At 33.4% G+C, this 25,312-nt stretch overlaps 1 protein-coding gene, 1 non-coding gene and 1 pseudogene across 3 annotated transcripts; 1 reads left to right on the top strand and 2 right to left on the bottom strand.

Moving 5' to 3' along the window:
• Positions 1-4,405: 4,405 nt before the first annotated feature.
• On the top strand, positions 4,406-7,172 carry LOC120181806 (pentatricopeptide repeat-containing protein At1g12775, mitochondrial-like). 2 transcript variants are annotated; one of them, XM_039186863.1, is made up of 2 exons: positions 4,406-5,216; positions 6,600-7,172. In XM_039186863.1, exon 1 carries the CDS (start codon positions 4,429-4,431, stop codon positions 5,200-5,202), a length of 774 nt encoding a protein of 257 aa, XP_039042794.1. In that variant the 5' UTR covers positions 4,406-4,428; the 3' UTR covers positions 5,203-5,216; positions 6,600-7,172. The 2 variants fall into 2 exon arrangements, with proteins under 2 accessions (XP_039042794.1, XP_039042795.1); XM_039186864.1 differs by lacking the exon at positions 6,600-7,172 and adding an exon at positions 5,502-5,975.
• On the bottom strand, positions 5,513-24,168 carry LOC120181808 (annotated as a pseudogene).
• TRNAG-UCC lies at positions 21,855-21,927 on the bottom strand. The gene has a single exon. It is a non-coding gene; the product is annotated as a tRNA-Gly (tRNA).
• Positions 24,169-25,312: the final 1,144 nt, after the last annotated feature.

Genomic DNA, 25,312 nt, shown 5'->3' with positions numbered 1-25,312 from the left:
TCACAGCAGCTGCAGCTAACGTCTCATTGATCGCTTCTTAATTAAAATGAAACGAAAGTAATCATATATTATGTTTTTTGAATCCAATTACCATAAGTTTATAAAGCTCAAATGAAAGTGACTATTTGTGTAGTTTACCCATTTTTAAAAAATATATAATTTTAATTTTTTTAGTTTTAAATATTTTTTTTAAATTACCATAATGTGACATCTATCCTTTAACACCAGAATTAACTACAGTTACGATCCATACACCTAAAGTAGTAATGTTAGGCACTTGGATGATTTAAAAAAAAATTTAAGCACCTATTTGAGAAAATTGATATATTTTGGTCCCTTATTTTATAATTAAGTCTATTTTTAGGATTGAAGTGTTATTTTGATTATACTGGATTTTATTTAAGGATCAAAGTATACTTTTATTATACTAAAATTAAAAAATATTAATCACTCAAAATATGATACATGTTTGATTTATAATTTATTTTATAAAATTTATAAATGGTTCAAAGAAGTAATCGAAACTCGAGGTTTTTCCACCTTTGTGCGTCAAATAAAAGAAGGATAAATTTGATACAGGCTCTGAAATTCAATGGAGAGTCTATCATTGATCCTGAGTTAATCAAGAAGTGTGTGGAAGATTTCTTCACCAAAGCTTTCGGCACCAGCAACACTATCGAAGCGGAGAGAATGAATCTGAATTTTTCAAAGATATCAGCGGTTCAGCAAGACTTTCTAGAACATCAATTTACGGAGGATGAGGTCTGGGAAGCCATTTCATCCACCGCAACAATAAGGCAAAATGGTTATAATAATATGGGATTTTTCAAGAAGTTTTGGCCACTATTAAATGAGGATGTAATGGAATTAATGTAGAGCAATCGGATCTAGAGTCATGGACATTGTCCATCGGGTGCGAAGCTGATTCGTTCCCTACAATTTATCTTGGTCTCCCTCTAGGACCTAAGAAAAAACTCGGTATTCTTGTGGGAACCGGTGATCCAGAAATTCTACTCTCGTTTGGCAAGTTGGAAGGCAAACTGTCTCTCACTAGCTGGAAGGATAGTTCTTATTAAATCGATTTTTAATTCGTTACCGATATATTTCTTATCGCTATGCCGAAACAAATTCTTTCGAAGTTAAACTCTTTGATGAAAAATTCTCTTTGGAATGGTTCTAAGACGAGAAACAGGATTTACTAGATCAACTGAGAGTCGATTTGCAAACCAAATGAGCATGGAGGATTGGGTATAATGAATCTAGAGTTTTTGAACCGAGCCCTTCTAGGTAAATGAGTCTGGAAATTTCCTAATGATGGAGGCAGTAGTGGGAGGGGGTCATCTGCTCTAAATATTACTTGGAGACGAGTTCTGATCTTGAAAAATCAACAACCTGCTCGTGTTTTTCTGGATTTGGCGAGATGTGTTGAGCTCATTTTTTAAAGAGGATGTGATCGGGGGGATGTTTGAGAAATAATTTTCAAATCCAAATTGGTAAAGGAGAATCGATTAGGTTTTGATTGGGCTATTTATTGGCTATGTGAAATCCCACTGAAGGAAAATTTTCCACGTGTTTACACTTTATCCAGTGATAAAGAGGGTAAAGTGTCGAATTTTGGGGCAAAGAAAGGGTCTGGGTGGGAATGGGAGATTCCCTTCGTAGAAGGTTTATTTGATTGGGAAATAGGGCAGTGGGAGAACTCAAATTTTCTGCTAAATTGTTTCAGGTCGGGCGACATGAATTCAGACCGGCTCTCGTGGAAAGGAAGTGGTGACATGGTATTTTCAGTCAAATCTTTTAGTTCTATATCGGCAAAATCAAGATTCGATTCCCCACATTGGAGCAAGTGGTATGGTTGGGAATTGCACCTCAAGGGTAGAAGTTTTCGTTTGGCACTTAGTTCACTCAGGGGTTGCAGTTAAAACAGAGATGATGAAACGGGGAGTTGCGGTCATATCGGATTTTCTTTCCCCCTGTGCAGGCCGGAACCAGAAACGGTGATCCATTTATTCATTGGCTGCGAGGTAGTTTGGGATCTTTGGAATATTTTCTGCCGCTGTTGGAATTTTTCAGCAGCATTCTCGGGGGGCATTTCCATTTTCTTATATGATTGGTTTGAAGCTGCACCCGATTGCTCTTTAGATTCAATTTGGTGTTTTATACCATTTGTTGTCTTTTAGTCGGTTTGAAAATTTAGGAACGAAATTGTGTTAAAAAATCGCATGGTTCAGACTTGCTGTCTGGTTTAAAGCCAAAGTCCCCACTGCCTCTTGTTCGTTAGATGATCTGATTTGTGATCCACAGCTTGCTGATTCGGCTCCTCTAAAAAGAACATTGAAGTCTTGTCCTGTGGTATGGTCTCCGCCTCCCCATGATATCCTAAAAGTTAACGTTGATGGAGCTATGAAGGGTATTGGAGGAGTCCTTCGAATATTTTGGATTTTTCTCTTTAGCTATTGGTCAAGGTCCTCCTGTGATGGAAGAGATTTTAGCAATTAAGCATGGCTTGATGATGTTTTTGAAGTATCAGTATAGTAATAGGCATAGGATGATTATGGAAACGACTGCAAGATAGCTTTGATTTGGATTGTCAATCCGCTAACATGCCCTGATTCGTTTAACTAAACAAGGAATCGACTAGTGATTCTAGTTTCTCGGTTGATGAATAGAGTCTTTGTTATTCGTTTGATTTATTTATGCCACATTTCGGACGTGCCTTGATATATTAAGTGCGGTGGATTTTTGTAATGGTGTCTTCGGAGTCTTGAATAAAATTGAGTTACTCTTTTCTTCCTTTCACTATAAATTGCCTATCTTGTTGGGTGCTGATATGTATAAAGACGGTTTTAATGAGACCTCCTACTCTTATTAAATCTTTCATAAATTTTATTTTAAAATAATTAATATTATTAATATTTTACAAAAAAAAAATTAAAATTCTTAATTCTTTTTCTACCACTCATTTAGTTTTAGACGCCTTTACTAATTGTCTTCTAATTGTCTTCCAAATCCTTAACTTCTTAAATTTAATTTAAGAAGTTAGGTTTTGGAAATTTAGGATTTAGAGTTTTATAAATTTTGAGGTGTTTTGAGTAAAATAAAAAGAAATTAGAATTATTTTTTAAAATTTATGAACTTTATTTTTAAAAATTAAAAGCAATTAAAAATTAGATCACATATTAAATATTAATTGATTGATTGATTTTAAACAAAAAATTTTAACACTTACATTAATTAAAAAATTCGAACATATAAAGTGGACAAAAATATAATTTAAATAATTTTTTTAACTAAGCTAATAAAGAAATGAGATCATGAGAGTTTTCTCATATTATGTAAGAGCTAGCCTTAGAGATGAAACAGTGGTTTAGATATGAAGCTGGGGAAGCGGCAGAAAAGATAGATCTGGGGAAGAAAATTTATAAAAAAAATATGGGTAAATTGATTTTTTATTCATAAATTGTTTTGAGTTTACAAAAAGATCCATGATTAATAATTTATTTAAAGTTTAAGGATTTAAATAAAAACTAAATATTTTTACTAATATGACATGTCATCCAACTCACAACAGCTAATGCCCCAATGACCACGTCTTAATTAAAAGGAAACGAAAGTGACCATATATTATATCTTTTTAATCTAGTAATCATAAGTTCATAAAACTCAAACGAAAGTAACAATTGTATACTTTACCCTTTAAAAATAAAATCAAAAAAATCAAAAAAAATCTCAAAACTTTAAAAACCCTCATTCAACACCTAAACTCATGCCTGCCATTACCTTTTGCTATCTACGAAGCTTAACCTGACTTTACCTTCTCCAATAATCAATAAACCTATGAAATTACGACAAATCAACGTTTGTACATTGTGAACCCCACGTTGAAAATAGCGACACCATGCGATTATGACAATCAAACGACAAAAACTATAGCGGCGTATGACTATGAAGATGGTAAAGATTACGTCGGGAGCGGTGACCGTGGGCGATAAGGGCAATGTTGGTCGGTTAAGGTTAGGGATTTAGGATTTTTAGGGATTTAATTTTTTTTAATTTAAGAAAAATTAGGATTTTTTTTATAAATATAATAATATATTTTTTTATTTTTTTAAATAAAATTTTTAAAATCACCAGAATATGACATGTGTCACTTAACGAAGAAAATTAACGATAGTTACAATTTGATACCTAAAATAATAACGTTTGTAACGTTAAATATCTTTATGATTCAAAAATGTTTGGGTACCTATTTAAAAATAGGTGTAGTTTAGACACTTATTTTATAATTAACAATATATATATATATATATATATATATATATATATATATATATATATATATATATATATATATATATATGATGAAATTGTTTCACCCTTACCCTTTTTTTTTATTGAATAGATTTACCCTTAAGTTGGATCCTGAAAATGAGTAGAATTGTTGTAAAATCGCAGATGCTGAGGAAGATGGCAATACGAAATGCGAACAAGACTCTCAAGTGGAAGATGAACTCCCAGAAACCCCAAGCTACACCTTCCTTCTCAACCATTCCAAACCTAACCCACGCTTATCTAGACCCCAAACCCCAAACTGTTCCCTCACTCACCCACACCATCAACCTCCTCCTCCCCCGCCTCTGCCTCTCCGACCACCTCGCCACCGCTATCCACCTCATCACCGCCGCACTCACTCTCCCCAATCCTCCCCACAACCCCGACTCCCTCTCACTCCCAATCCTCGTTCACTCCCTCACCCTCCAGCCCGACTTGAAACTGCCCATGTCACTCCTCAACCGTATCCCTCGAGGTCACCCGTACGTGACCCCCATCTCCACCATGCTCATTGCTTCTTTTCTCAAAAAGGGTAGGCCTAAAGATGCTTTAAAAGTGTATAAATGGATGCTCAGGCCCGGGTCTCCTTATGATTCCATGGTGGACAAGTCTGCCTATGGGGTTTTGGTTGGTGGGTTGTGTGGTGGTGGGTTGGTTCTGGAGGGATTGATGGTTTTGAGGGATATGTTGAGGGTTCATCTTTTACCTGGGGAGGGTCTTAGAAAAAGGGTGGTTGGGAGTTTATTGAGAGAGGCTAGGGTTAGGGAAGCGATGGCATTGGATCGGCTTTTACCTCGTGTTCGATCCGATGGCGGTCTCCATAAGGTGTTGGATTTGTTGGATAACTACATTGGGAATTGGTCAGACTAGCTGGCTAGTATCAGGTATGTGATTCTGATATATGCAATTAGGTTCTCTAGTTTATTGTTCCTGAATCTGATTACAAATATTCTAATTTGTATAATTGCATTGATAGTCGTTTACATGGTTAACTAGTATGAATTGATGTTTGTTTAGTGTCTTGAAGTACCATTTGTTTTCTTACTATTATATGGTGTTTTTAGTCTCGTACTATAAGTCTAGAATTGAAATGTATTTGGGGAAGTTAATCTGATATATAATTTGGAAGAGGTTGATTGATTATATATTGGAAGAAAAATCCAATGCAGAAACATGCCATTTATTGAAGCCTGAACTGTCTAGTGACGACTGATGAAGAATTCCCAGACAAGATAACATGAGGAAAATGTTTATCTTCTTGCTTGGATGGTGTCGGTTTCTGCATGTTTATCACCCTCTCAACCATTTTAGTTCCAATTACAACAGGGCTCATGTTCTCAGTAATTTTTGAGTAGCCACAACTTACTGCAGGAACATAGCTCTCACTTACATGCAGCGTAGCACCATTAGGGGAACGTCCTCTTGAAGGAGAGCATGACTGTTGTCTTGGTCTACCAGTAAGAACTGGTTCAGCAGAAGAAGATTGAGAACATAGTGTTCTAGGCCACCATCTTGTTGCTGTGAGTTATTCCTGCCAAGTTGTGAAATAGTACTAACTGGTTTTGATGGCAAGTTGGTAACACAGAAAAATATTAATGAGTTTCAAGATAACAGGCCTCCATCCATGTTCCTTCGTAGTTTATAAAAAGGGCTTTTTGATCAGTTAATGTAGATGCAAAAATAAGGAGTCTTTTTACTTTTGCTGGTTCCTGACCACTACCAAACTTATTTTCTTAGTTGTTTCAACTTGTCCCTTGTTGAATATCTAAGATATTTGGCCTACCTGTGGCAACTTAAATATAGGGCTTTTGGTAATGCATATTTTCTGAAACAATAATGATTGTTTTCATTTGGTAATGCAAAATTTCTGAAACAATAATAGGAGTGGATCCCAAAGCCAACATTTCTTTTGGACAATTATCTTAGAATGTTGGTTGCTGATACCATTTGTATACTTTACTCTTTCAAAAAAATAAAGAATGCATCGATACCCATTTTGGACATTTTGCTTCATCATTAACTACATTTATCAAAGCATAGAACAAAAATGTTTATGCATACATTTCAAGAGGCGTACCCCATGGACTTTGATTATATAATATAGGAGATTTACTAACATAAGCTTTCTATGAAAAAACTTGTATTTAATTTCCATTCAAGCAGTATGATCATCCCATAATGCCATTTACAAGCTCTACCCAAAGAAGCAAAGCAAAATTTGTAGCACTCAGCCATTCATAATGGATGCTTTAACTTGTCATTCCCAGGTTAGTTGCTGCTGCCAAAAGCTGGTGACCAGGCAGAACTCACTTCCTTCGGATTCATTGCAACGGCATTGCTATCGCTAACCGGTGAAATATGGTTTATTCACTTTATCCCTCACCCGCTTCTGTTTCATTCAAACAAGATATTTATACAACATAAGTTCCATATACAACATATTTGATCCAAAATAAGTTCCATCAACCTATTGACTGCAACTTTGAGATATGCATTTTGAGGGTATGACACGTAACAGATATTTATACAACATGCTATTTTCTAGCTTCCATGTACTAACATAAGTGGTTTTCCAGATCCAGCCAGAGAACTGAAGGTCGAACTATTGAAAGATCTACAAATGAGGGAAAAAGGAAAAAGGGATTAGATGTAAAACATAGAGTCATATTCTCAGTGTTCCCTAGTGCAGTCATTAGGGATGCCCATAAACCAAGTACTCCCGTAGGACGCTGACTAGGTGACATAGTCATTGACGCTTTTAGTCGAACTTCTGAGATGTTGAGAACGCTGGCATTTCCAGTAAAATACAGGTGATAAGCCCCAAACAATCAAGTACCGAGCAAAACACATTTTTTTAATATCTTAATTGAAGAAGGTTCTCGCATACCCAATTTGAATGATTGGATCAACTGACACAGCTGTAGCTTTAGTATCATATAATCTACTGAGATTGACCTGCTGCGTCATCTCATGTATGCGCCATATAATAGGTTCATGAATGTTTATCAAAAATGAAGAATTATCAGGCCCCTGGTCATAAGACAATAAAAATTAACGACACCGAGTGACTGAGATTTGGGGAAAATAATAAACTCTGCTCAGGATATTGAGATTTACCATTCTCACATTGAAACCAATATATGGATAGACACATAGATCTATTGATCTATTTGTCTGCATAGTCGCTGAAATTTTCATAATATTACGTCTCCTGCCCAATTTCTGTGGACTGAAGAGAACTGGTGTTGGAGTTAATGGCAATTGGTTATCCATTTGAATACCTCTCATTCTTAATTTGAACCTGAAATAACGACATAATCCATACAACATTCACAAATAGGTAAACAACAGGAAAATCTTTCAGTAGAAGAAATTACAATTTTGGATGGCTATTCTGCCTACATGATAAGTAGACGCTAGACAGTTTACTTGGTAGTTTGCAGAAGAGAATGTCAAAAATCCAAGGTTTAGACTAAAAAATTTAGAGCCTTCTTTGAGGTGTTAAAGGAGAAAGAAGGTACGGTGCCCCCTATTACTTAATTTACATGAGAAATTTTAGAACCTTTTTCGTCTGTGTAATTTATACACAAGTGTACTTGCAATAAGCAATCTTATATCAATTGAACGTAACGAGGAAAATCCAAAATGAGTTGATATACAATTTATCACTAGAAATATAATTCCCAGCAATAGCAGGGCATAGATAAGTAAATGATACACAATAGTTGAATGAATAAAACCAAGTATAAAATTGTACATGTGGCGTGCAATGAATGGTTCAAACAAAAAAATACAGTTATTTATTTATTACTTATTTTCTGGAAGCAATTCTGTGGGGCAAACAAATTTTTATAGTGGTAACATGAATCCTGTTGTATTGTAGAATTCCAGAATCTATTAAAGCAGACATACCTGCCACAACCAGAGCCCAAGCCAGCTGAATGTGTCAAATCAAGAGTTTGCACCGACAGGTATAATAACTCCTCAAGTGTATGGTCAACAATGGACAAGCCAAGCTCAACAAGCTCGAAAATGAAATGGAACTCACATTCCGATGTAGAATGCAGTTCATGAGATTCCTTTCTAGATAACGAGGAAGGAATCCTTCCGCTAATTATTGCTGAAGGCTCTCTTTGAGGCAACCAGTCACTGATCTTAACAACATTTACTTTTTCTTCTTTTAGGATGGTAACCCGTAAAGCTCTATCAGGGCCTGTAACATCAACAGGCGGATGGTCAGAAATCTTATTGATGTTGTAATTTTTTTACCTTGATGGGTCAGTCCCATCTGCAAGGATTTCCATCAAATGCCGTCGACCAAGATCTTCCCACAAGAAAGAAACAGCAATGTTGGGAAGAAGAAAGTGCATGAATCACTGGTACCATTCACTTGCTGGTAGCGAATAGGTAAAAAGATGGAACGATTTTCAACCCTGTTCCCAGTAAATAATATTACAAATGAATATAAAAGAAACACAAAAGGGAATTCAAGAAAGGGGATTATGCATGTTCAACATGAAAAATCCGACCCAAGCTGACGGAAGATGCCCGAAAGGCCCTAATCCAACCCACTTGATTCTAATAGTCACTGCCGAAACTTGAACGACATAAGTTAAAGGTAAACGTACCTAGAAAATCCAGAACTTTAATTGAGCATAACTTTTATTCTTCAACTTACGAAATCATATAGGTCAACTGGGTTATTCCACATTTGTTTAGTGTTGGGTTACTTGTGATCTTATATTCATGTTTGAGTATCTTATTGCCAATTACTTTCAGGTTGAATCTTTAACATTATAACAGAGCCAAAGTGGGTTTCGTTCTTGCTACCTATTACCTATGTGAGGTCGTCCATATGTAGGCCCTTGTCAAGCAACATGTGACGGGGGTGTTAAATAGTGTTATCCCATGTCTATTAACTCTCGATATTTCTATGAACCCAACTGAGGTTGTTTACGTGTAGCCCTATGACTACACATAAGGGGAAGCGTTAAAGTAGTGTGATCCCACATCTGTTGAGTATTAGGTTTCTTGTGGTCTTATACCACCTAGGTTAGATGCTTAACATATATGTACGTAACTATTTTAAAAAGTAATGACCCAAAACTGGGCAAAGTGAAACCCAGAGTGACCATAAATCAAGATGGTCATACCATAAACAATCTCAAAATGACATAACTTGAACTACATCCGACCAGAACCCAACTCAACCATCAAATTTCCACCCTTGTATGTTTGGGGAACAAAAGTAGTAAATGAAAGACAAGAAGAAAAGGAATACAGGAAAATCAAACTCCTCTAGTCGATCAACTACTCTGTAAGTATCTAAGGAAGCTTCAAATGTATATAACATATGTGTATCATGTAAAGCTTCAAATGTATATAACATAGGTGTATCATGTAAAGCTTCAACTGTATGTAACATAGGTGTATCATGTAACCTGTAAGGACTTGATGAGGAATTAGGCGGAAGATAACTTTATAGCATGAGCTTTTAGTTCCACTCCAAACTTCAACCTTAAAAATAACTCATCGTGTCCATCGTCCTTTTTCAAAGAAACCAATGACCAAAACAGAATAGACTGGAAATAAAAAGGACCGTTCATGTAGTTTACTCTTAAAATTATTATTGAAAAACTTTAGTTGTTTTTTTTCTTCTCTTACGTGTTTGTTCTAGATCAAATCTAGATTAAAAATTCCGAGTTTTCTTAGCTCAAATCTAGATTAAAAATTTCATAAATTATACGATTCAACAACAAGCTCTAGTGTTAATCCACTAATGATTTCAACAACAAAATTTCATAAATTATTGTAAAATTTACTGTTGTTTAATTCGTTTAAGATTGTAAAAATTCCCAGTCATTCTCATCGGCCGAGCTTATGCCTTCTAAAAAGACTTTAGCCTCAACAAGTCCCGCAGATTGTAATCCCCTGATCTTATGAGCAAGTCCTCCTATGACTATATATATATAATCCTCCTGTAATACCCCAAATTTTTACTAGTGACTAAAATGTAAGTTTTGAAAGTTTGTTGGTTAAAGTATAAACTTTGTAAAAATTTAGAGACCCCAAAAATATAATTTTAAAAAGTTATATATTTTTGCTGGTAAATTAACATTTTGACCTAAAACAAGAATTTTCGTGAGAATCAAATTTTTGGTATGGAATTTGTGTTAAAAGCAATAAAGCTATAAAGTTTGGTATAGAAATCGGATAATCGGATTGAGTTGGAATTTCACAAAAATTTGAAGGATGTTAGATATTGGTTGGAAATATTATTTACATATTTTAGATCAGAGAAATTTAGCTCAGATCAATGTAATTTTTCAGATTTGGCCAACAGTGAAAAATGTAGTGACTAAAATATAATTTTCAAAAATTGCATGGACAAAGTAGAGAGTCAAGGTCAAATTGGTTCATCTTTAACTAAGGAATATTTTAATGGAGGATATGACAATGACATTTAGTAATTTTCAAGATTCATTAATGGTATAAGTGGAATTTCTCATTAAATAAATTTTAAATTCATTTCATTTGTATTTATGCCAAGTGTATTAGAAATTTATCCTAGAATAATAAAGAGAAGAAAAATTTTCAGCCTATTTTCTTCAAGCTGGCCGAAAGTTTCATGTATACCAAGATAAGTTCGTTAATTTGATTTTTGAAGTTATATACTTGATTTTTGGATTAAGCTATTATATATAGAATTAATCTACATGAAATTTTCTATCATTTGGTATAAATATTACATGATGAATAAGCTTATATGTTGAGATTGAAAAATTAGGGCTTATGATTTTGAAGGATTTATGGAATATTATTATGTTTTTGATGTTGGAGATTAATTCTAAAGCATGTGTGATGAATTAACTGATGTGTAAGGTCATGTAATTGGTTCGACCATAGTAGAGTTTTTGGGAATATTTGGATTTTGATGTAATTTGAAGATTTGATGATTAGAATAACATGAATTTGATGTAAGGAAGTTGAATTCATGCTTGAAATTGAGTGAAAATCAAGCCTTAGACCACTTGAAGTATTCTTCCATATGAAGAAAATTAGGGGGGAAATATTGAAAAATTTCCTATAGTCTAGAATTGATATTAGAAGTATTCTATATGATTTTGAGATTAATTTGGATCAATTTGGAACCTTGAGTTAGTAACAAGGCTAATATGCAAGATTTGAGAATTGTGGGATATTATTGCAAGAATGTGATATTTGGGGTTCTCAATGTGGATTTTAATATTTGAAATGTTGGAAATTTTAAGTTAGAAAGTTGAGTGGAGCCAATTTGCAAATTTGGTAAACTTTGAGGTGGAATTCGAAAAGTTATAGGAAATTGGGGATTTGATTGCAAGTTTTCAAATGTGAAAGTATCATTTGGGTAAAATAGAACAATTCTGGAAATTTTAATAGCATGTTGATTCCTGAGTTTAAATTACTGAGTTGGGATCAAATTACAAGTTTAAATAGATGGATGGTTAAATTCGAAAAGTCTAAGAAGCTTTGGGATGAAATTGTAAGTTTTTGAATGCTAAAGTATTGATTTGGGAGTTTTATTAAGGTGCTGAAAATTTTAGAAATTAAAGTGTAATGATCATAATGGAGAAGGATAATTATGAATTTAATGGAAAAGATAAGGTGAATTTTAGAAAGAATTCATAATTAATGGCTTGAGTGTATATTTAGCACAAGTTGAAGGGTTGATAATGGAAATAAATATTTATGAGACCGAATATACATTTTGAGAAGTTTGAAATTTTGATGGGAAACATGATTTAATTTTATATTGATTTAAGTATCGATTTTTATTTCTATTGAATTACTATTTAAGCTTAGATTATGTTAGTTTGATACTAACATATAGTTTGAATATTTTATGTTATTATATAATATCGTCAAACCACGATAAATCTAGTGATCCAAGTAACTCAAAAGGGAAGGAAAAGATGCAGGATTGAGAAGATTATCATGGAGAAGGTTTGATAAAGAGGTAAATGTGAGTGCATTTAATTTGTATTTATGTTATCAAACAAACATTGGCTTGCGATGAGCTAATTCTGAGTTACTACGTTAAGAAGTGACTCCTAATGTTATGTGAATTGTGATTCAAACCTATATGTTCATTCGGTAAGTAATAGAAGTATGGAATGAGTTAAGGAAGCTAATTAAGGAAAGTGCCTAGAATTCAAGATTTGAACTGTAAGTTTAGAAAATAACTATAAATTATAAGGAAATGATTAGAGGATGATATTTATATCGTTGAATTTGTATATCAGTCTAGTTTTGTTTAAAACAAACGGATAATTATTTTGAGTAGTGTACAAAGATATATGAATTTTTAATAGATGATAGGTCAGAAAACAGAGCACCAAAATTTGTTCAAAACAACTTCTGTAAGTCAACGTAAAAAATTCACTATAAATTGTACAAGTGGAACTAAATGCAACAACAACAACAACAAAACCCTATTCCCATATGCAATGGGGTAAGGGGGAGGTAGAGTAGTAGGCTGCCCCCAACGCATGGTTAAGAGCAGCTTCCGTGGAAGACCTCCGGCAGTCAGAAAATTAAAAATAAAGATAAAATGCAATGCATGTATAAATAAATAAGTAAATAAATATTTGAACAGTCTTCATATACAATCTTCATATGCGCGTCATATAATGGGAAGTAATCCTTGCTAATAAATCCCTGCATAATAATCTCAGCATATAGATAGAAACCTAAGACCCGACTAAAATTAAAGAGAGGAAACATGAAGAGAATGATACACAAAAGTTGAACGATAGCAAACTACGAGAATTAATAAAGTTAAAAGGGTTAAAACCTAAACTAAGGCAACATTAATCCGCTACCCTAGTTCTAAGCCTTCATTAATTCCAATGACAAAACGTATAAAAAGTAGAAGTCATGAGAATTACTATAAAGACATTAAAAGAAGACAGAAATGCTACACCCTATGGATGTGACCCGCACTAATCGACTACCCTGGTCTTAAGTCTCCATAATTTCCTATCAAAGGTCATGTCCTCGGTAAGGGCTAAATCCTTCAAATCAGATCTTAAGCAGTCTTCCCACTTCCGCCTTGGTCGTCCTCTCATTCTGGCACCGTCGACTGTAATCGACTCTACCCTCCTGACCGCATCCGACGGGTGTCGCCTAAGGACATGCCCAAACCACCGTAGTCTTCCCTCTCTCAATTTTTCGGATACAGACACCACCCCTAAGGACATCCTAATAGCAGAGTTTGGTGTCATGTCCCATAGAGTCTTACCACATGCCCATCGAAGCATTCTCATTTCTACGGCCTCCACCCTCCTTACGTGATCCTTCTTGATTGCCCAACATTCTGATCCATACAACAGCGCTGGTCTTATTGTCATTCTATAAAATTTTCCCTTAAGTTTTTGAGGCACCTTCTTGTCACACAAAACTCCAGTAGCTGCCCTCCACTTTAGCCATCCCGCCTTTATACGGTGTGTAACGTCATCATCTACACCCCCATCCTTATGTATCATAGACCCTAGATACTTAAAACAATCCTTTGAGGGGAGAACGTATCCTTCTATGCATACTTCTACATCTTCATCGTTTTGGTTCCCACTGAAGTTTGAACATAAATACTCTGTCTTTTCAATATTGATCCTAAGACCTTTTTCTTCCAAAGCAGTCTTACAGGTAGCCAGTCTACTATTCAGCTCAGTTTTTGTTTCAGCAACTAGGACAATGTCGTCAGCGAAAAGCATACACCATGGAACACCATCTGGTGTCGCACAATAGATATCGTCCATAATCAAGGCGAAGATGTAAGGGCTAAGAGCCGACCCTTGGTGGAGTCTGATTTCCACCGGGAATGCCTCGGTGTCGCCAACTATAGTCCTGACATATGTAGTAGATCTATAGTACATATCACGAATCGCCCGGATATAAGCAGTTGTGATCCGTCTCGTTTCCAAGGTCTTCCAGATCGTATCGCGGGGAACGCTATCATACGCCTTCTCAAGGTCAATTAACGCCATGTGAAGATCTCTATTTTTTCCCTATATTTCTCCATAAGCCGTCGAAGTAGATGAATTGCCTCCGTAGTAGACCTGCCTGGCATAAAGCCAAATTGGTTTTCTGAAACCCTAGTAACCTGTCTCAACCTAGCCTCTATCACCCTTTCCCATAGCTTCATGGTATGACTGAGTAGTTTAATACCTCTGTAGTTGCCACAACGTTGGGGATCTCCTTTATTCTTAAAGATTGGTATCACCGTAGACTCTCTCCACTCCTCTCTGGCATCTTGGCAGTCTCTAAAATAATATTAAAGATGTTGGTCAACCACTTAACTCCCTCTTCTCCTAGGACCAACCACACAGTGATAGGAATTTGATCTGGACCGACAGCTTTGTCCCTCCCCATCTTTCTAAGAGTCATTTTGACTTCCTCAATCCCAATCCTACTTGTAGGGCAGTCATTTGCCGTAGTATGATGGTCGGCTGGCCCATCAACGATACTATCTCTACAGGGGAGGCATCGTCATTAAATAAGCCAAAGAAGTAACTACCCCAAACCCTCTTAATATCATGATCTTTCACTAAAAGAACACCATTGTTGTCCTTAATACACCTAATGCTACCTAGATCCTTTTTCCTATTCTCCCTGGATTTTGCAAGTCTGAAGATGCCGTTTTGTCCTTCCTTGGTGTCTAATCTCTTGTACATTTCCTCGTATGCCTTTTCCTTTGCTTTAGCCGCCGTTTTCTTGGCTTCCCGCTTTGCTTCCTTGTATATTTGTTTAGCTCTCGATCTTTCTTCGTCGTATTTGCATTGTAGAAACTCCTTGAAGCAAGTTTGCTTTGTCTTCACCTTAATTTGGACTTCGTCATTCCACCACCACGATTCTTTATGCTCCTTGACCTTCCCTTTCGACAACCCAAGGGTGTTTTTTCCCACCTCTCTGATGGAACTTGCCATATTTTTCCATAACATATCAGCATTATTTGAGTTTGTAGTTCTAAAATCTGTATTAGACAAAACCTTACTCCTAAAGTCATCAGTTGTCGCTCCATGTAAGTTCTTCCAAAGGATCCTAGGTTTACCAAGTTTAGCCCTCCTATGGGTGCTCCGCCCATGGCGTACGCGAAACACCAAAACCAACAATTTGTGTTGTGAAGCACAAGCCTCTTCAAGGAACACCTTACAGTCAATGCAAGCCCATCGATCCCGATTTCGAACCAAGATGTAGTCGATTTGGGTACAATATCCCCCGCTATGGAACATAATCAAGTTCACATCTCTCTTGTTAAAGAAAGAGTTAGTGACCACCATATCGTGAGCAGTAGCAAAATCAAGCAACGAACGCCCCTCCTCGTTCCTACTGCCAAAACCGAAACCCCCATGAACACCGTCATACCCGTCGGTTGCACTACCTATATGGCCATTGAAGTCTCCCCCTATGAAAACTCTTTGGTCCTCCAGAATGCTCCTACGTACATCATCTAACTGATCCCAGAAGCAACGTTTCTCCCCCTCACCTAGGCCAACGTGTGGGGCGTACACTGAAAGGACATTCACCACTTCCTCTTCTATAATAACCTTAATCATCAAGATCCTATCCCGATATCTACAAACTTCGACTACATTTTCCTTGAGCTTAGAGGATACCAAGATACCCACCCCATTTCTAGCGTTATCTACGCCTGAATACCACAACTTGTACCCATTACACTCTCTGGCTCGAGCCTCTTTCCACCTAGTCTCCTGAATACATGCAAAATATATTTTCCTATTACTAAGTACGTCGGTCAGCTCCAACAGCCTAGCATTTAATGTGCCTACATTCAACAAACAAACTCTAAATCTAGTCTCTTTGACACCACTCTGTCTAACCCTCCCCCTATATGCCCTATGAGATCTAAAAGAATGACATGACCTCAAGTAATCATCTATAGAACGAAGCTATGAGGAACTATGAAAAAGGAATCCAAACGGGTAACCAAACGGATTTAAACAAAGGTAACTACAAAACTAAGTTTTAAACCACCAACAGTTCGTAAAATTTATAAATTCAGAATCAAAGTAAAATTACAGTTCGTAAAAAAAAAAAACTCAAACTGCATACACTTTACAGAAAAAAAATCAGCATTCACGTTTAAAGCGAAAAATGCAAGCTAAAAACTAAAAACAAAAACAACAATATGATTATGAATATTTTAGGTTAATAAAAAAGAACAAATAAAACGAGAAAATTAGATGAAAATATATATGCTCACACTTCAAGTCCCCAAGGAAAAAACACCGACCCAGATGCTCAAATACTTTTTTAAAACTCTGAGTTCCCAAATTGACTTTGATTGTTGAAATTCAAAAGAGAAAATAATGAAAGGTTCTCAATTTCAAAACCCAGCAGACAAAGACAAAAACAATTTTTAAAGTATGTGTATTAATACAAAATAATATTTCTTTGAAGGTAATGCAAACTACCATAATATGAAATTTTGATAAATTGTGTAGTTAAAGCATTTGAAAACAAATGATTAATTTTAAAGCTTAGTGAGGATTTATATTTTGATTTATTGATAAAGTGTCAAATTGAATACAATTTATTTATTTATTTAGCTATTTTGATTGAGGACAACTTGTGATAAGTCAACCTCGTATTATTTAAAGTATGTTTTCTATTTTAAATACGGATTATTTTCATAATGTTTATATAAAGTCTTATGAATGTATATGTTATGAACTGCCCAAATTATGATTTTTATGAGAATGATTGGAAAACGATTTTGAGTTGAAATATTGATTATGAAACGAATAAGATATATTTTGAAAGCTCATTGTATGTAACATTGAGAGTCGTAGGTACAATTGGCATGCCATGAGGTGGAGTGATTATGATTATGATTATGATATGGTACATTTGTGTACATTATGTGTAGCACCGTTGGTGCAAGTGATATAAATGCACTTACAGTTCATATTATGATTACGATGATAGCACTGAAGTGCTTATTGTGCACACTCGTCTTACTCATATACCTTTTATTCTCTTACATATACATTGGGCTATAAAAGTACATGTGAAAGTTATGATAATAATATGAAATAAAGGAATATGGAATTGAAATGAAAGTTCTGAAATATGTTCGAATGAAAAAAACATGAGTTGTTTATGATATTTGATGTTGATTTACATGATTTTTGATAAAATCATGAGATGACGATTTTCAGGCTTTCAAGAGGAAAACGACATGACTAGCTCGGTTTGAAAGTTTTAATGTTTTTATTTCAATTACAATTTTATTTTGTATACTTTATTTGAATTTATGTTTAATATCACTTTATTTATATTATTGTCTCTCTAAGTTCTACCTAGCGCGTGATGATTTTCATGCATAGGCTCGAATATAGAAAAGAATGTGAAGTGAGGACCTTTCTGAGCATCGTTTGGAAGTCAAACCTACCTACAGAATCAGTAAGACAACATATCTTTGATTTATTAGTGGCATGTACATTACGCTTGATGGTATGCTTTGTTGAATTTATTTTAAAATGGTATGTAATAGCAAACTAGGATTATTCTTAATTTTGGCTAATTTTAGTTATAATCGTATTTATGAATGAATAGTATAAACACTATGTTTTAATGGTTTTTAAATTAAGTAATATTTAGGCAGCTTTATATAGTTATGAAACATCACTAAACTGCATAATTACTGCTTGAACTCTATTTCGATTTCAACGATCAAATATTATTTTATGATTTATAGGAATAAGGAAAAAGTTTTTAAGTTGAAATATAAGGAAAAAGTTTTTAAGTTAAAAATTTAAGCATTTATGATCAAGAAATGTCTGAAAGGTTAATATAACTTTTATAACTCGTACTTCGAGACGTATACATGTTATGTGTGTTACGCCTCTTATCACCATTCCATTATGATCTTTGACAACAACCCCAATGATTATTTCCTTTGTTTCCCTCACAAAAGTCTCGTCCATATTAACCCTGATAGACTGGGATGTAAAAAGATGACCCCGACCTGTAAGATTGATTGAAACTGAATCAAGTCAAAACTGTTTGTGACCTGAGCAGTGGTGATCCGAAATCGACTGGAATTCGAATTGGTGTTTACTTGTACCCGAGTTAGACTTGGAAATTGTGGATTTGAACCGAACCTGCACCCGATCTGAGAATGATCTGGACCGAAATTGAACCGATAATATGATTACCGAACTCGACCTGCATCCGACTGAAATGAATCTGAACCCGAGATTAACATGGTAAATAATTGGTATTACCTGACATGTAATTAACTTAACTTGTAAATGATTCGACATGTTATTGAATTGATCTGATATTTACATGATTTATAAGTTACAATTGATGAAGTTGTGAGATTTTGAATTTATAATAAACTATGATAACTAATATGATTACATTTTAAAAGATAAAACAAATTATTAGTTATGATAATTAAATTAATATTTTTACTTTTATATCAATTATAATCTTTATATTATAAATCTTAATAATAATAAATTATTTAATTTCATTAAATAACTTAGTTATTGAATATGATTTTATTAGATTATATAAAATCAATTTAAATATTTATAAGTTTAATTTATTTTTATGTAATAATTAATTAATAATTTAAATATAATTTATCTTAAAATTTTAAAATATATATAAAAGATGAATTTTATTTGAGATTGAAATTTTAAAATTTTTAAAGAAATATTATTTTTTGGAGGGAAAATTTATTTTTAGAGGGAAAATTTATTAAAAGAAAGATTTTTTTTAGGGAAAATTGATTTTTTTTGGAAATTTAGAAGTGGTAATAGGTGGGATTGGTTTTAGTGTCCAATAAAATATTTTAATTTAATTAGGCTCGCACTCCTCTAATTATCAATATTTTTTATTTTGTTATTTAGTTTTTTATTTATTTCACTTCATTCATGGTTTAATTGCAAATCTCTTATTGAATTTTCAATTCAATGCAATTTAGTCATGTATACATTCTAATTCTAGTCATTAAATGTGAATGTTAATTTTAGAATATTTTATTTTAGTCACTTATGTTTAATGATATATATATATATATATATATATATATATATATATATATATATATATATATATATATATATATATATATACACTTATTTACATACATCATACATATATACTTTATATATATACTATATAGTTTATATATTTATACTATATAGATTATATACTCATACGTTATATATATGTAATTATATATATTATATATACTTATATATATACTTATATATACTTATGTATATACTTTATATATATATATATATATACTTATACTTTATATATATATGTACTTATATATATACATCATACATATGTACATACATTTGATCAATGATAAGTATATATATATATATATTAAACATATATTTATACTTATGTACATGCATATGTATATATACCATTGATCAATGATAAGTATGTATACATATACATATTATATAATATAAGTTTAATATATATATACACACACAAGTAGATTGTGTTATGTATTTTGCGATACAAATGGGCTTATATTAATAATATGGACTTTTATATATATACATATATACTTTTTATATTAGGCTTACAAATGGGTTTTTATAAATATTGAGTTATGTAATTTGTAATACGAGCTTATATTAATAAAATATACTTGTATTTATTTCAAATATTTATATATTATATACATATATATATATATATATATATATATATATATATATATTATAGTTCTTTTAATTTGATATTTGAATGTTCCTTGAATGACCTTGAATGATGTTTAATTTATTTAAATTATAATTTATAATTTTATGTTTAATCAATTTAATCCTTAAAATTATATTATAAAATCCAAAACTTTATAAACTTTTATTTCTCAACTTTTGAAATGAATGCAATTCAGTCCATTTTTTTACTAATTTCAGCTTCACAAGTTACAATTATTTTGATTTGATCCCTATATGTTGTTTAATTTATTTAAATCTTAACTTGTAATTTCATATTTGTTCAATTTAGTCCTTCATATTATATTTGTATATGAAATTGGCCCATACTTATTTATATTTTTATAATTTACTTCAAACCCAACAAATCAAATAATAAACTTCATTTCAAACTCTATATATTATATCATAATCTCCAAACCCTTTAAACTTTTTTCACCATCTTTTTAAATAGATTCAATTTTGTCCATTTTTATATTAATTTCAACTTAAAATTTTATAATTATTTCGATTTGATCCCTCATCCTTGCATGTTGTTTAATTTATTTAAATTATTGTTTGTAATTTCATGTTTATTTAATTTAGACATTATAATTATATTTTTATTAAAATTGACTCATAATTATTTATATTTTTTGTAATTTACTCCAAATCATATACAACTACAAATTACAATTTTTCATTTATGAAATACAAAAAATAATTAACCCAAAAATAACCGACTTGAACTCAATTCGTACCCGATAAGATCCGACCTGAATTTTGTTTGTCAATGATGTAACCCGATCTGAACGAGATCTGACTGAAAACTATCCGAACCTGAATTAACTGCTTCGGACCTAAACCGTTTTGACCTGAACTAATATCGATCAGAATTGAAATTAACCCAATCCGAACTCGAATTGAATCTGATGTCAAATCAACCTGAACATGACCCGAACTGATTTGATTTGAATCTGACCTGATCTGATTTGAACCTTCAAATTGACATGACACGATATGTATCCGATTTGACTTGATCTGACAAGATCCTACTAAAACTTAAACGATTACTTAATTTTATATTTCTATTCAATTTGGGGTCTCCTCCATTTCACTCCCCTATCAACCCCAAGCCCATATGAATCATATTTAACAGCCAACGTAAAATCTGAGAGGAGTAGAATCGCATTGTCAAAGGACCAACCTAGCATGTTGCACCTCATGGTCTTCGATAATGGCTTGCATTGCACTGTTCGATAATGACGTGATTCAGGGATGGACCCGGCTCTCTAAATATCTCAAATTATCATAAATTTTAAATATTTTATTATTATTAAAAGTCTGTTTTTGTCTCCTCTTATAATTTTATAAATTTATTTTTATAAAAAATTTATAAATTTATCCCTAACATAAAATCTTATGTCGATTCCATCCTATTTCCCTTCCTTCAAAAGAAAGCACGGATGTTCGAATGGGGCTTCTCGTACGTTTGGTTTTTCTTGGAAAATGAAGATGATAGTCCTCGCCATCTTGGAAACGGTAAGCAGTGAATGGGCATTTCTTAGGGATGTAACTTCCTTCAATAGCTTCACGAGCTGGGTCATGAACCCCAATGCAATGCTCTTCCAGAAGCAGTTTCCTTAGAGCTTAAAAGCACTTTGGGTTGCTTCAGAAAACTCTCTGGATAGCGTTGGCAAAGGGAAGTCAAAAATAGTAGACAGCAACTTCTAGAAACCAATCTGACACATAGTATGAATAAAAATTACGTTGTAAACGAAATGCGTTATCCGGGAGTCGAACCCGGATCTATTGCTTGGAAGGCAATTATCCTAACCGTTGGACTACAAAACGCTTGTTGATGCTAACTACAATAGAATAATTAATGTCTCTATAAGATGCTAGTTAAAAATAATCATGTCTGGGCAGTGATGGTATTATGTCTCATTCTTTTGTTTTTGATTAAAACGTAGAAGAGATGACAAAAGACAACGAAATAATGAGTGAAAGATGTACCATAACAATTAAGCAACGTTTAAAAATAGTGAATCTTCGTCATTACAAAACCATGCCCACAACAATGCAGACTCTTTAACATTCTTCTTATGGCTTATATAAGAAATGCAGTGTCCACCAAACACAAAACTTTCATCTTTGCACATATCAGTAAACCCTTGATTATGTACTGAGGGATACTTGGATCGGTTCTAAAAATACTGCCCCTCTGCTCTACCTGTATGAAGAATTGCAATTAATTGTGATCCAAAGCATCAAAGCTGTATGTTAATATTTTAACGCCAAGGGAAACATAACTATCAAAGTACTAAATCTTGTTTTCGTTGAGGGAACTTTTGACTTCTTCAAGATAAATCTTCGAAATGTCGCTGGTCGAGTTCCCAACAATCAATATTATACACGTGTCGAAGCTGTCTCTCATACTTTGTGGAGAGGCATTGTGGGTTTACAGATTCAGGAGCGCTTCTTAGGTTGACAATGAAAGTTATTTTGCATGAATACTTGCCCGATTAGAGCCACACTCGCAAGTTTTTGACAATATAGCTTATAGGTTGGTGCTTCGAGTCGCATGACACACAAGGTATTTCATGGTTATTATTACACATTATACTTGCACTTATCCTGTGAGGCATCATATTCATCACCTGTCCCAGTATCTGGTACTGCGTTTTCGATTGCAGTTTGCACCCGAATTTCCCGTAGACCAGCACCTTCTCGCCTCCATCATAGGATTATCTTTCCAGTATACCAACAGGCCAAACAAGCTTTTTGTATTGTTTACGAACTTGGTGTCACCTCACATGAGCCTGAAATTAATTATATGCAGAATGAACTTTTGATTCACATTATCAAGAGACCAAAGGAGAAGAGAAAACATGAAAAGCAACTTTGGGAACTTATTGTCAAGAGACATCAGAAGCAGCTATTAAGAATCATTCTTGCAGGTTTCAATAACCCTATAAATAGAGATAATTGATGTAAAGTACCTGAATTTTCAGGATTCGATTTCTTAACTTCAAAAACTCATTGCTTCCTTTCCAGCCACGATACTTGTGTTGGATCTCTGAAGCAGCAGTGTGCCACTAGTCTCCGAAATGACTCATCTTTTGATGTCTATTGCAAGACCCAAGAATACCAAATTCAAGTGATACTGCGGACATATCATCGTTGCCTTTAGTCGATTGTCTGAAATGGGATGACCGGCCCTGGAAACTGCTTGAATTAGAGCTGCTGCATGAGCTAGCTGATTTTCTAACAGCAACAAGGGACCCTTTCAATGTGAAATTCTCATCTAATGCCCCATCAGACCGAGCAACTCGGGAAGCAGCCTTTATGGCCTCTTGTGCCGCCGTAGTTGCTGCATTGTTATCTACCACATTTTGGTTAACGGTCACCGAAGAAAGACGGGTAAGCAATAACTGTTTCTTCTCTGCAAAAAATCAATACAAAGCTGTCAAAACCATTATTTTATAATCATTTGTCATCCAGAATCTGTGGACCTTTGCCATCTTCGTGAACTTTGTTTTGTTTATCAGACACTCAAAAAGCTTTTGCTTTAGCAAATAAAGAATCAAACCCTCTTTAGATTATATTCAATCATTTGCACTTCCCATTCCCGTTGAACATATGTTATTTTTCAACCTACACTTATCACATTCCTCAACTGAACAACCCAACGACTTTCTCCCTCAGACAATATGGAACAATTTCGCCAAATGAACTAGCAAGTTCATTTCCTCTTGTGCTGTACTTTTAACAGCCATTGCTGCAGGTGATATAAAATGGAACACGTCTGAGAAGAAACTCGACAACGAATAACATTGCTCGTCAAAACCTCAGCAGAAACTTCAATTTCGCCAAATATACAGCCCCATTTAGCTGCACCAGAAAGCTCTTTGTTATGCAAAAGATTTTCCAACAAGTAAGCATTCATGGATAAGCACGATTTCATGAAGACGAACGATGTTTTCAAGGAACATTACATGCAAAATCATATTTATACCTTTGTTCCAACACCTGAATAAGCCGAGTCAGGTGAGAAATCGACGATGCTAAATAACTGTTCATGAGAAGAGAATATTTACGTTGAAAAAGTTATGCGTTTGCCGAGAGTGGAACACATGTCTATTGCTTGGAAGGCAGTTATCCTAACTGCTTGATAGCTTGTACCATATAATTCTTTATCGAAGTATGAAATGCGTAGTTAAGAATGGTAAATAACACTGGTTTATTGCTATCACCATCACCATATTATCCTATCGACTTGTCTCTAATATGAACAGTTAGGGTAAGTACGTGTATAAACCAAAATGTGAATTTTTTTTAATAGTTATTTATTTTATTGGTGATATTTATTTTAAAATTTATTTTATTTATAGTATAAAAAATTTTATATTATTAATATATGTGTCTACTTTAAAATACACTTTTAGATTTGTCACTGTCTAGAAAGAAATATAATTATTGGATTCTTTCTTCTCCAAGATTCAACGTACATTCACAAAAAAATATTTTTGAATTCGTCGCTCGTTTTATTGTTTGAAATAGAGACATAGCATCAGTAAATGGATAGTTCCCAGGAAAGAAAGGAATGGCCGGAGAAACTGGTGACTGTGATGTAGTGATGGTAATAATGAAGATTTGTGATTCAAATTTTATTTGGAGAGTGAAGACGTGAAGGTGCTAGTGAGGATTAGAGATTTTAATATTTTCTTAATTTAATCATGACATATATATTAATAAAATAATAATACAAAATAGCACATATAAAAAAAATATTAATAAAATAAATCAAAGTGTCTTAAATAAGATGAATTCTAAAATTGAATGATTAAATTAAAAACATTTAAGTTTTAGTGATCAAAATAAAAGTGAGAAGATAATGTGCTATGAATGGTGTAATTTACCTTAATATTATATATATATATATATTTTGTTGTTCAAGTTTGAATATGACTTGAGATGTGGTTCAATTTTTACCCAAACTCACACATATTATGTTATTTTTGTTTAGTATTTAATAATTATATTTTATGTTTTTTTTAAATATAACAAGTTTTTAATATTTATACTAAGTATTATAGATTTGAGCTTGAATTACAATACATATCAAAATTTAAGAAAATGATGCATTAATTAAAAACAGAAAATAAAGAAAATAGATCGAATATGGTTGATTTTATGTATTGAATTGAAATCTGAAACAATTTTTCTTTTTTTTAAAA

The sequence above is a fragment of the Hibiscus syriacus genome, unplaced genomic scaffold (assembly GCF_006381635.1).
Source record: "Hibiscus syriacus cultivar Baekdansim isolate YM2019G1 unplaced genomic scaffold, ASM638163v2 tig00112535_pilon, whole genome shotgun sequence".
NCBI classification, from domain to species: Eukaryota; Viridiplantae; Streptophyta; class Magnoliopsida; order Malvales; family Malvaceae; genus Hibiscus; species Hibiscus syriacus.
This window is presented reverse-complemented; position numbering and strand designations above follow the sequence as displayed.

What these genes read in the sequence shown, in the direction of transcription:
- LOC120181806 (XM_039186863.1), top strand. Translation starts at nt 4,429, where the DNA reads ATGAGTAGAATTGTTGTAAAATCGCAGATGCTGAGGAAGATGGCAATA.